Source organism: Neoarius graeffei, chromosome 10 (genome assembly GCF_027579695.1).
Source record: "Neoarius graeffei isolate fNeoGra1 chromosome 10, fNeoGra1.pri, whole genome shotgun sequence".
Lineage (NCBI taxonomy): Eukaryota > Metazoa > Chordata > Actinopteri > Siluriformes > Ariidae > Neoarius > Neoarius graeffei.
The window spans coordinates 57000872-57014039 of NC_083578.1; the positions used below are offsets into that span (position 1 = coordinate 57000872).

Sequence of the window (13168 nt, forward strand, 5' to 3'; positions counted from 1 at the left end):
TAAAGCTGTGATCTGAACTGAAAAGGGAAGTCCACATGCATAAACATAAGAATACTGTATGTAGGCACTTAAAATGTTTTGAAGGTGTGGCCCAATATTCTCTTATGTGTCTCCAGCCTTGTTAGAGGCTGTAATGGAAGAGACTCAGTGCCATTATACTCTTCTGTATGTTTGAGCTTAAATTATCACACATTAAATATGTTATTCTTTTCGTTACCAGATTTTGCTCATTTTCAATAAAAGTGTAAATCTGGAGGGCACTGTAAGTGCAGATGTTGTGTTCTAACCTCCCAGTGCTCCATACAGGCCTTCCTAACTGCAATAGGGGACAGAAATAAGCGGGCGGTGCTGGCCCTGGAGCACATGTTTGCCCCTGTTCTGGACGGAGCCTTCTCTACTCTGCTTGGAGTACTCATGCTGGCAGGATCCGAGTTTGACTTCATAGTCAAGTAAGGACACATGGACACACACAAGCCATGATTATGAATCAAGTATGAACCAGTTCATTTATCTAAACCCTTATCTTGTGTTCAACTCAAGATAACCCAAGTTGCGGTCAAAATGACCAATGACTCATGTCTGTAATACCAAAAGAGATGCGTTGATCCAACAGAACAGCCAGTGAACAGAACATAAGGGTTCTCCACTCCATTGTTTTTTCCCCTCATGTTTAAAAGTCTATTGTAACTTCATGGATTATTATAACTAGGCTTGTGCAATATTCATTTTCCCCTGCTCATCATTTACCAATTTATAAAATTGCGATTCCACCATTTCAGGACTGACGCAAGAGGGCAAAAAGCAGATCCCTAGTATATTTCATAACTGTCTAATTATCACTAATAACATTATTTGATACCTCATTGTAAGTGTATTTAATTTGTTTGAAATTTTTTTTATCATTTTCAGAGTGCTTTTAGCATTTTTTTGAGTGACAGTTCACTTAACATACTCCAGTATTAAACTACAGAGCTCCTACGGAAAATGTATAAAGGTTGGTATTGAGATATAATCAAAGTAAACAGCAATGGATACCATGGCAGTATAATATCTTGTAGAGATAAATAAATTATTATATTGCACAAGCCTAATTATAACTTTTTACCTTGGACAAAAACATAAGTTAAAGGTGACCTATTACAGGGAGTGCAGAATTATTAGGCAAATGAGTATGTTGACCACATTACCCTCTCTATGCATGTTGGCCTACTCCAAGCTGCATAGGCTTGAAAGCCTCCTACCAATTAAGCATACCAGGTGATGTGCATCTCTGTAATAAAAAGGGGTGTGGTCTAATGACATCAACACCCTATATCAGGTGTGCAAAATTATTAGGCAACTTCCTTTCCTTTGGCAAAATGGGTCAGAAGAGGGATTTGACGGACTCAGAAAAGTCAAAAATAGTGACATATATTGCAAAGGGATGGAGCACTCTTAAAATTGCCCAGCTTTTGAAGCGTGACCATCGAACAATCAAGCGCTTCATTCAAAGTAGTCAACAGGGTCGCAAGAAGCGCGTTGAAAAAAAAAAGGCGCAAACTAACTGCCTGTGAACTGAGGAAAGTCAAGCGTGAAGCTGCCAAGATGCCACTCGCCACCAGTTTTGCCATATTTCAGAGCTGCAACATCACTGGAGTGTCAAAAAGCACAAGGTATGCAATACTCAGGGACACGGCCAAGGTAACAAAGGCTGAAAAACGACCACCACTGAACAAGACACACAAGACGAAACGTCAAGACTGGGCCAAGAAGTATCACAAGACTGATTTTTCTAAGGTCTTATGGACAGATGAAATGAGAGTGAGTCTTGATGGACCAGATGGATGGGCTCGTGGTTGGATCAGCAAAGGGCAGAGAGCTCCAGTCCGACTCAGACGCCAGCAAGGTGGAGGTGGGGTACTGGTATGGGCTGGTATCATCAAAGATGAGCTTGTGGGACCTTTTCGGGTTGAGGATGGCGTCAAGCTCAACTCCCAGTCCTATTGTCAGTTTTTGGAAGACACCTTCTTCAAGCAGTGGTACAGGAAGAAGTCAGCATCCTTCAAGAAAAACATGATTTTCATGCAGGACAATGCTCCATCACACGCATCCAAGTACTCCACAGCATGGCTGGCCAGAAAGGGTCTAAAGGAAGAAAGATTAATGACGTGGCCTCCTTGTTCACCTGATCTGAACCCCATAGAAAACCTGTGGTCCCTCATCAAATGTGAGATCTACAAGGAGGGGAAACAGTACACATCTCTGAACAGTGTCTGGGAGGCTGTGGTTGCTGCTGCACGCAATGTTGATCGCAAACAGATCAAAACACTGACCGAATCCATGGATGGCAGGCTTTTGAGTGTCCTTGTAAAGAAAGGCGGCTATATTAGTCACTGATTTGTTTTTTGTTTTTTTTTTAATGCCAGCAATGTATATTAGTGAATGTTGAGTTGTTATATTGGTTTCCCTGGTGAAAATAAATGAGTGAAATGGGTATATGTTTGCTTTTTGTTAAGTTGCCTAATAATTATGCACAGTTATAGTCACCTGCACACACAGATATCCTCCTAAGATAGCTAAAACTAAGAAAGCCCTACTCCAACTTCCAAAAATACTCAGCTTTGATATTTATGAGTCTTTTGGGTTCATCAAGAACATAGTTGTTTTTCAATAATAAAACTAATCCTCAAAAATACAACTTGCCTAATAATTCTGCACTCCCTGTATACTCCTTTTCCACAAATTGGCACAGTTCCCTGAGGTCTTAATTCAATGTTCATAATATGCTTTTGTCAAAATACCACAAGTATAAAGCACCACGGCTCCTTCTCAACCTGTCCAAACAGCCCTGTTCAAAACAGATTTTTGGGCCTGTTCCTTTAAATAAGAATTGCCACTGCTCACCCCACCCCCTCTTCTGCCAGCCAATAACATATCACTTCTATGAATATTCATTCACAGAGTCAGTTCTCAAGCCATGAGTGGAGATACTCAGATGAGGAGGCAGCATAATTCTAATGAGCTCCACTTGTGACATAAAAAAGGGAACCAAATCTGAAGGCATTGTTGAAGCACTTGTTTTCTGAAATAGGCAGAACAAAAACTGACTGGGTTGTCTTATTCCAGAGTTTGTGGGTTGGTAGGCACTCCAGATACCCAAATATATGTGCACAAGCACTGAAAAAGTGAGTTTTTCATAATATGTCCCCTTTAAAATACTGCTGCTAAGAATAGACTGCTTGCTGTCTGAGGCGAAGAGGCTTTTTTTTTTTTTTTTACTTTTTCAGTAATTCCTAGCTGATATGGAAATGCACTAGCTCTTTGCATAAGCATGCATCTTTCTGTCTTGTGTCATTTGCTGCATTGTTCGTTTAGGACTACTGTTCCATATATTACCATTTGGTAAAATTGATCATTTTTATAACCTGGACAAATAGGCTGTTATTGATTTTCATGTGATTGCTAAAAAATTTAATTATTACTAAAATAACAATGCAAGTTATAGATTGCAGATAAGTAAACAAATTAAATTTTTGGCTTTGAGATATCCACAACCAATAAGCCAGTGGGCATTTAAAGTTCATTATAGGTGGGAATTATGCCAGGTTTAAGTTTAGTCTGTCATTTTACCTTACATTGCATTAGATGTATTTAGCAGACACTCTTATCTCAAGCGATGTACAACAGAACCCTGACATTGCCACAGCAGTGGGCAGCCCAGGGAGCAGCTGGGGGTTAGGTGCCTTGCTCAGGGGCACTTCAGCCATTCCTGCTGGTCCAGGGAACTGAACTAGCAACCTTTTGGTTCCAAAGCTGCTTCTCTAACCTTTAGGCCATGGCTTCCCCCATTTTATCTCTATTTTAGAGCATTTAAAGTAACATTTGAGCATAAATGCTTTGTGATTCAATTCCATTTTATTGTTTACTGCTGCCTCTCTCTCTTGCACTCTCTCTCTCTCTCACACACGCACGCGCACACGCACGCGCACACACACACACACACACACACTCATCCCTATCAGTAGACCACACTGGGGCCAAAGTGACTCACAAGCTCCCATTGAAAAATAGCCACTGTTTTTTCACCAAACAACCTCCTCTTTACACACACACACCACACCACACCACACCACACACAGGCACTGCTCCTGACAATAATGAAAAAAAAATCCAAAGTAAAAACAGTGGGTTCTGTATTTTTCTAGCCTTGCAGAAATAAATGTTTCCCTGACTTTCCTCTGTCAGGGCTTTGAATGTTTTGAGTCTAAACAGTTGAGACGTGTAGCTCGGCAAGGTATGTGCTCAGTCGTTTTCATTGGGGAGGTACGGCTCTCGACTGCTGTTCGAAACGCACAGTTCAGTTGCACTTTGGCATGTGGTTTGTTAAAATGGACTGTGCAGTTCATCACTGAAAAGGTCTTTTGTTGTTTGTCTCCATCTCTGGCAATATCACTCATCTGTGGAAAAATCACTTTCCTCAAACTTTGCATTCAGTCAAGAGCTACTGACTCAGTAAAATCCTCCATAATTCAGACCTTTGGATCTTCACATTTGGACAAGTCAGTCGGTTTGTTTTTCATAGTGGTGGGTGCAGTCACCATTACACCAACACAGGTGCACAAGTCTAAGGGCCTGTTCCAAATAGTGCTCTAGGCCCTGTGATCCTCCTCCAAGTTAACCATTTAGTGATGTGATCGAAGGTGCAAGAGTATAAGAACAAGCACCTGTTGTGATTTTTTTAAACAGGGTTTGTTTTTGTTACTCTAATAATTAACAAATAACAGTTAAAATAATAAGACTTTATTTGAATATATTTTTCATCATTGTTGTTTAACATTACTATACCCATCTTGTCATGCTCTTAAGAGATGCTGCTGAATCTGTCTTCGCCAAACAGAGCAGGAACGACACACAGAGGGTGCTTGTGAGCACCATTTTGAAGCCCAAGCTAAGAAATTGGACACCCTACGGCCTTGCAGACCTCATAGCCATGAAAAAACAAGGAACACAAGACTGCTAGTATGGTGACATTATTTGCTAAACATACCTAAATGTGCTGACATAAGCAGGATTTCCATAGTGGCACAACATTTGTGTTACAAAGCCCAAGAGATTGTTGAAGCAACATTCGCATGCTGATCAGAACATTTGCACATTTGATAGGATATTTCTGCTCCAAAAGATAATATATGTTAGAGCTATCTCGATAGTAGAGTTTGATGAAAGCTAGCTATTTGGCTATTATCATTTTATGTATACAGTGGTGCTTGAAAGTTAGTGATCCATTTGGATCTTTTGATATTTCGACATAAATATGACTTAAAACATCAGATTTTCACCCAAGTCCTAAAAGTAGATAAAGAGAACCCAATTAAACAAAGGAGAAAAAAATATTATACTTGGTCATTTATTTATTGAGGAAAATCATCCAGTATTATATATCAGTGAGTGGCAAAAGTATATGAACCATTGCTTTCAGTATCTGGTGTGGCCCCCTTGTGCAGCAATAACTGCAAATAAAGGTTTCTGGTAACTGTTGATCAGTCCTGCATGTTGGCTTGGAGAAATTGTAACCCAATTCTCTGTACAGAACAGCTTCAGCTCTGGGATGTTGGTGGGTTTCCTCACTTGAACTGCTTGCACAACATTTCTCAGGAACCAGAACTTGGTTTCAAATCAGAACCAAATTCAAAATGCAAGGTACCATGTACCCGTAAAAATAAAATAGAGTTTCGGTTTGTAGTATGACTCTAGGGTGGGAGGAATACTGAAGCATGGACAGGTGGGGAATGGTGTCAACACAGGCTTTATTTTTGTACTTTCCTTACTGCTTTTCAGAATTTACTTACACACACACACACACACACACACACAGGTGCTCTGGTCGGGAGAGCTGCCCCCGTTCTCTGTCTCCCTCCATCACTGCAACAGACACACACAACATTAATTGACAACAGATGTAATGACTGACACTCACCTTCCCTGACCCCGCCCTCCATTCACAAACTGTGCTATGTCCCCGCTAGCACATCCCCCCCACCACCCAAGTCAGGCCGGGGAGCCGTCTGCAGTTGCTGCAGTCTTGTCAACTTGGGGATGCACCTGCCCATGACTGAAGTGGAAACCCAGATACTATGCTTCCACCCGCCCAATCACACACTTTTTCGGGTGAGCCGTGAGGCCTACACACCTCAGCGACTCCAGGACGGTCCTAAGGTGTTCTAGGTGCCACGGCCAATTATTGCTATATATAATGATATCGTCTAAGTAGGCCGTGGCATGGGGGCAGAGGATTTTTTCCATGAGCCGCTGGAATGTAGTGGGAGCACCAAATAACCCAAAAGGAAGCGTGATGAATTGGTGTAAGCCTAGTGGTGTGGAAAAGGTCATTTTCTCTCAGGATAGAGGAGTCAAGGGGATCTGTCAATATCCCTTTGCCAAATCCAGTGTAGAATAAAAGCGAGGAGCGCCTAATTGGTTGAGCAACTCATTAATGGAAGGCATTGGGTACATGTCAAATTTAGACACCACATTGGCTTTTCTATAGTCCACACGGAACCGGACCGACCTGTCGGTCTTGGGGACCAGGACCATCGGGCTGCTCCAGTCACTGTGGGACTCCTTGATTATTCCCATTTCGAGCATGGCCTTGAGTTTGTCCCTAACCACCATTTTTTTGTGTTTGTGCAAGCAGTATGGGTGGCTATGTACCACCACCCCTGGGGGCATCTCAATGTGGTGTTCTGTGAGGTGAGTGCGGCTGGGGAGGGGTGAGAACACGTTGGAAAATTCCACTTGCGACCTGGTAACCTCCATGAGTTGGGCCGATAAGAAGTGGTCTCCACAGGGGACCGGAGTGGCTTGAATGGTTACTTTTGTTTTTACCTCCGGCCCCAGCTCTGTCCTCTCCGGAAGTACCAATGCCAGCGGCACGGGGACCCCCTCGTTCCAATGTTTTAACAGGTTGAGGTGGTATATTTGTAGCGCCATGCCCCTGTCCGTTCACCTCACCTCATAGTCGACGTCCCCGATTCGCCGTGTTACCTCAAAGGGCCCTTGCCACTTGACGATCAATTTTGAGCTCAAAGTGGGCAATAATATGAGTACTTTATCTCCCGGTGTAAACTCTCTAAGGCATGCGCCCCTGTTTTACAGCCGGGTTTGGCATTCTTGTTTTAGACATTGTCCATAACCGCTTATCCTGAGCAGGGTCGTGGGCAAGCTGGAGCCTATCCCAGCTGACAATGGGCAAGAGGCAGGGTACACCCTGGACAAGTTGCCAAATCATCGCAGGGCTGACACATAGAGACAAACAATCATTCACACTCGGATTCACACCTACAGTCAATTTAGAGCCATCAATTAACCTAACCTGCATGTCTTTGGACTGTGGAGGAAACTGAAGCACCCAGAGTAAACCCACGCAGACACAGGGAGAACATACAAACTCCACACAGAAAGGCCCCCGTTGGCCACTGGGGTCGAATCCAGAATCTTCTTGCTGTGAGGCGACAGTGCTAACCACTACACCACCATGCCACCTTGATGTTCTTGTGCCTGCCATAAATTCTCCTGGGTCAAGTGAGTGTGTGGAGCTTTGCATGAAGGTCAAGAACGTACTGAATTTTGTTTTTGCTAGTTGAAGGTCCTTCCTCCCAATTTTCCTGCAGTATGTCCAATATGCTGTGAGGCTTACTCCCATATAATAATTTGAATGTGGAGAATATTGTGGAGGCTTGTGGGACCTTTTGTACTACGAATAACAGGGGCTCGAGCCATTTATCCCAATTACATGCATCTTTGCTTACAAACGTCCGAATTAAATTCTTAAGTGTTTAATTGAACTGTTCTACCAAGCCATCTGTTTGTGGGTGATAGACGCTGGTACAGATGGATTTACTCCCCAATAACTCATAAATCTCACAAAGTGTACGTGACATAAATAATAGTGCCTTAGTCAGGATTTCTTTGGGAATCCTGACTTGGGAGATCATTTTAAACAGCACCTCTGCCACATCACGTGTGGAAATGTTGTGCAGCGGGACTGCTTCCGTATATCGCGTTGCATAATCCATTAAGACTATGTAACAGTTCTAAGCAAGGGTGGAGCACAGAGGACGGCAGGACAGAGATCAGGTTTCACAAACCCTTTTATTTTTACTTTTCAGTAAACTTTCACTCTCTCAGCCACACACGCACGCACACACTCCAGTCGTCTGATTGGGGAGAGAGCCCCTCTGCTCTCACTCTCCCTCCTTAAATAGGGCGTGGTCACTGGGAAGACACACACAAACACAGGTTAATTGCTGTCAGGTGTAGTGATTCTGCCACTTACCTTCCCTAACTCCGCCCTCCTGTCACAGACCGGCGCTTGACCACGCCCCCGCTGCCACATACCCCCACCACCCGACTCAGGCCGGGCGGCCGTCCGGCCCGCAGCCAACTCCCCCCCCCCCCCCCCCCCCCCCCCCCCCCCCCCGATGGGAGAGGAAGTCCGCCACTACCATCTGTGCCCCCGGCCTGTGGACCACCTTAAAATTGAAGGGTTGGAGTGCCAGATACCAACGGGTGATCCGCGCATTGGCATCTTTCATGCGGTGGAGCCACTGGAGGGGCGCGTGGTCCGAACAGAGGGTGAAAGGGTGCCCCAGCAGGTAGTAACGGAGGGCGAGGACCGCCCACTTGATCGCCAGACACTCTTTCTCTATCGTGCTGTAGCGCCCCTCACGCACTGACAGCTTCCTGCTGATGTACAGGACTGGGCGGTCCTCCCCCTCCACCTCCTGGGACAAAACTGCCCCCAGCCCTCTGTCCGATGCATCGGTCTGCAACACAAAGGGGAGAGAAAAGTCAGGGGAGTGTAAAAGTGGCCCCACACACAGTGCAGCCTTTACCTCCGAAAAAGCCCGCTGGCACTGCTCCGTCCACTGGACCGGATCTGGTGCCCCCTTTTTAGTGAGATCAGTCAGCGGGCTGGTGACATCCGAATAATTAGGTATAAACCTACGGTAATAGCCAGCCAGCCCCAGGAACTGTCTCACCCCCTTTTTGGTCTTGGGCCTCGGGCAGGCCGCAATTGCTGCCGTCTTATTAATTTGGGGACGCACCTGCCCGTTGCCCAAGTGGAAGCCCAGATACCGTACTTCCACCCACCCAATCGCACACTTCTTTGGGTTAGCTGTGAGCCCCGCTCGCCTCAGCGACCTAAGGACGGCCCTCAGATGTTCGAGGTGCCGCTGCCAGTCATTACTATAGATGATGATGTCATCTAGATAAGTGGCGTGAGGGCGGAGGACTGTCCATCAGCCGCTGAAACATAGCGGGCGCCCCAAACAGCCCAAATGGAAGGGTGACGAATTGGTGTAAACCAAACGGTGTGGCAAAGGCCGTTTTTTCTCGGGATAGTGGAGTCAAGGGGATCTGCCAATATCCCTTCATCAAATCCAGCGTCAAATAAAAGCGAGCAGTGCCAAGTCGATCGAGCAACTCATCAATACGAGGCATTGGGTACGCGTGGAATTTAGACACCGCGTTGACTTTTCTGTAGTCCACACAGAACCGGACCGACCCGTCGGCCTTGGGTACCAAGACCACCGGGCTGCTCCAGTCACTGTGGGACTCCTCGACGATGCCCATTTCGAGCATGTTCTCAAATTCTTCCCGAACCACCTTTTTCTTGTGTTCGGGTAGTCTGTAAGGGCGGCTACGCACTACTACCCTCGGGGGCGTCTCTATGTGGTGCTCTATGAGGTTAGTGCGACCGGGCAGGGGCGAGAACACATCTGAAAACTCATTCTGCAACTGGGCGACCTCCGTGAGCTGGGTCGGGGAGAGGTGGTCTCCACAGGGGACCGGAGGGGTACGTGATGTCAATGCCCCTTTTTGGACCTCCGGCCCCAGCTCCGCCTTCTCCGGAACCACCGACACCAACGCCACGGGGACCTCCTCCTTTCAGAGTTTAAGGAGATTGAGGTGGTAAATTTGTAGCGCCCCACCCCTGTCCGTTCGCCTCACCTCGTAGTCGACGTCCCCGACTCGCCGTGTGACCTCAAAGGGACCTTGCCACTTGGCTATCAATTTGGAGCTCGAAGTGGGCAACAGTACGAGTACTTTATCTCCCTGGGTGAACTCCCTAAGGCGCATACCCTTGTTGTACAGGCGGGCTTGCCGTTCCTGGGCCTGCCGCAAATTCTCCTGGGTTAAGTGGGTGAGCGTGTGGAGTTTTGCGTGCAGGTCCATAATGTATTGAATTTCGTTCTTGCTTTGTGAAGGTCCCTCCTCCCAATTTTCCCGCAGCACGTCTAGGATGCCGCGCGGCTTACGCCCATATAATAATTCGAACGGGGAGAACCCTGTGGAGGCTTGGGGAACCTCTCGCACTGAGAACAACAAGGGCTCGAGCCACTCATCCCAATTACGTGTGTCCTCACTTACGAATTTTTTAATGATATTTTTGAGCGTGCAGTTGAACCGTTCCACTAAACCGTCCGTTTGTGGGTGATACACACTGGTGCGGATCGGCTTAATCCCCAATAACCCATACAGTTCGCGCAGTGTCCGTGACATAAACGTAGTGCCTTGATCAGTCAGAATCTCTTTCGGGATTCCGACTCGGGAGATGACGCAGAAGAGTGCCTCTGCAATACTGCGTGCTGAGATATTGCACAGAGGCACTGCTTCCGGGTATCGCGTTGCATAGTCCACCAGAACTAATATAAAGCGGTACCCTCGTGCTGACCGATCTAATGGCCCGACGAGATCCATCCCAATTCTCTCAAACGGGGTCTCGATTAATGGGAGACGGCGCAAAGGCGCTTTTGGAATGGCCGCTGGATTTACTAACTGGCATTCGCGGCATGCCGTACACCACCTACGAACATCGCCGCGAATCCTCGGCCAATAGAATCGGGCCATTATTCAGGCTAGTGTCTTATCCTGCCCTAAGTGTCCAGCCATGGGATTAAAGTGAGCCGCCTGGAATACCAATTCCCAGCGGCTCTTCGGAATCAAAAGCTGCGTGACTCGCTCTTTAGTTTGAGTGTCCTGCGTCACTCGGTATAACCTATCCTTCATAATTGCGAAGTAGGGGAAGGACGGGGTGGCGTTCGGCTGGAGCGTTTGACCATCGATTACTCTCACTTGGTCAAACGCACGTCGCAGAGTCTCGTCTCGCGATTGTTCTAATGGGAAATCCGCGAGGGATTCCCCAATAGAGAGAGGAGGAGCCGGCGGCTCCTCACTCTGACGCAGAGATGACGTAGACGGCTCTGTGACAGCTGCTCCCGCCAAAGCGACACCGGGACCTCCCCCTGTCAAATGGCAGGACCCACTCTTTACTAAGCGTGTCATTAAACCCCGAAATCCCGGCCAATCAGTCCCCAAAATTAAAGAGTGCGTAAGGCGAGGATTAACCGCCGCCTTCACTATAAATTTTTCCCCTTGGAACAAAATGTGGACTGACACCAAAGGGTAGCTGTGAACGTCACCGTGCACACACAACACCTTCACCCCCTTTGCTCCCCCCAATGCCTCGTTTTGCACCAGGCTTTGGTGAATTGAGGTCTGGTTACAACCTGAATCCACCAACGCCTGATATGTATCCCCTTGGATACTCACCGGTATGCGATACGCTCCGGCCCGATCGAGGGCGGCCTATTGCACGTCGGGGATCCGAACCACCGCGCCCACTTCCATCACCGTGCACTGCTGTTGAAGGTGGCCTGGCTCCCCGCAGCGCCAGCAAACCGGCCCGGGCTTTCCCTCTACACCGGTGATCTGGGGCTCACTCACCTGAGGTGGGGGAGAGACAGACACAGAAGGGAGAAACGGGAGGGCACCACAGGTGCGGCTGGCCGGCTGGGGTGGTGCCGGCCCCCGTGGTGGGGGAATGGGGCGAGGACGGGACACAGGAGGAGGGGGAGAGAGAAGAGGAGAGAAGAGAAGATGCCATCTGCTGTCCTGCTGCCGGGACAGCCACCAAATGGTCCTCCGCCAGCTCGACTGCCTGATCCAGCGACGCCGGGCAGTGGCACTGGACCCACTCCACGGTTCCTGCTGGCATGCACACGACGAACTGCTCCAGCACCACCTGATCAACGATCTCCTCGGCATCACGGTTGTTGGCCCTCAGCCACCGCCAGCAGGCATCCCAGAGTTGCTGGCCAAACGCGAACGGCCGGCCGACTTCCTCCAAGCGCAACGCGCGGAAGCGCTGGCGCTGCTGTTCTGGGGTGCGCCCCATGCGCTGGAGGACGGCCCGATGAGGGGAGACGGGCCCGCGGTAGGAGCGCTGGTGGACCCTGCCGACGCGAGGAGGTGCTGGAACGCCTCTCGATCTTCTTGTTGGGCCAACACCAGGGCCTCGAACTGCTGTTCTTGTTCCTTTCGGAGGGTGAGTAGCGCCTGGTGCTGGCTTTGCTGGGCCGTGGCGAGGGCATGGACCAGTTCAGCGAACGGGGAGGACTCCATGGGGCTGTTAGGCTGCTGTGCTCCAGGTCCCGGGTTTCGACACCACTGTAACGGTTCTAAGCAAGGGTGGAGCACAGAGGACGGCAGGACAGAGATCAGGTTTCACAAACCCTTTTATTTTTACTTTTCAGTAAACTTTCACTCTCTCAGCCACGCACGCACGCACGCCATGCTCCAGTCGTCTGATTGGGGAGAGAGCCCCTCTGCTCTCACTCTCCCTCCTTAAATAGGGCGCGGTCACTGTCACTGGGAAGACACACACAAAGACAGGTTAATTGCCGTCAGGTGTAGTGATTCTGCCACTTACCTTCCCTGACTCCGCCCTCCTGTCACAGACCGGCGCTTGACCACGCCCCCGCTGCCACAGACTAAAATAAAGCGATATCCCCGTGCCGACCAATCTAATGGCCCGACAAGATCCATGCCAATTTTCTCAAAGGGGGTCTCAATTAGAGGGAGAGGGTACAAGGGTGCTTTTGAAGTACCTGCTGGATTTACCAGTTGGCATTCGGGGCACACCACACACCACCGACGGACATCCCCGTGAATCCCTGGCCAATAGAACCAGGCCAATTGCTGGGTTTCAGTCACGTGACTTTTCTTAGCAGTTTTACCAGAAGTGAAATAGCTGGTGGTCTAAACGGCTGCTGTAGTACAATCAATCAATCAATCAAAGTCCTTCCCACGCCACGTGGCGCATAGGGCAGCACCGATCTCCATT

At 48.1% G+C, this 13168-nt stretch overlaps 1 protein-coding gene across 2 annotated transcripts in view; it reads left to right on the forward strand.

The window, feature by feature from the left end:
- Positions 1-13168, forward strand: part of ptch1 (patched 1) — a 142577-nt gene that overhangs the window by 114297 nt on the left and 15112 nt on the right. For both annotated transcript variants that reach the window (XM_060931928.1, XM_060931929.1), the window contains exon 20: positions 307-449. In XM_060931928.1, coding sequence (XP_060787911.1) covers positions 307-449 — 143 coding nt within the window. The remainder of the gene's footprint in view (positions 1-306; positions 450-13168) is intronic.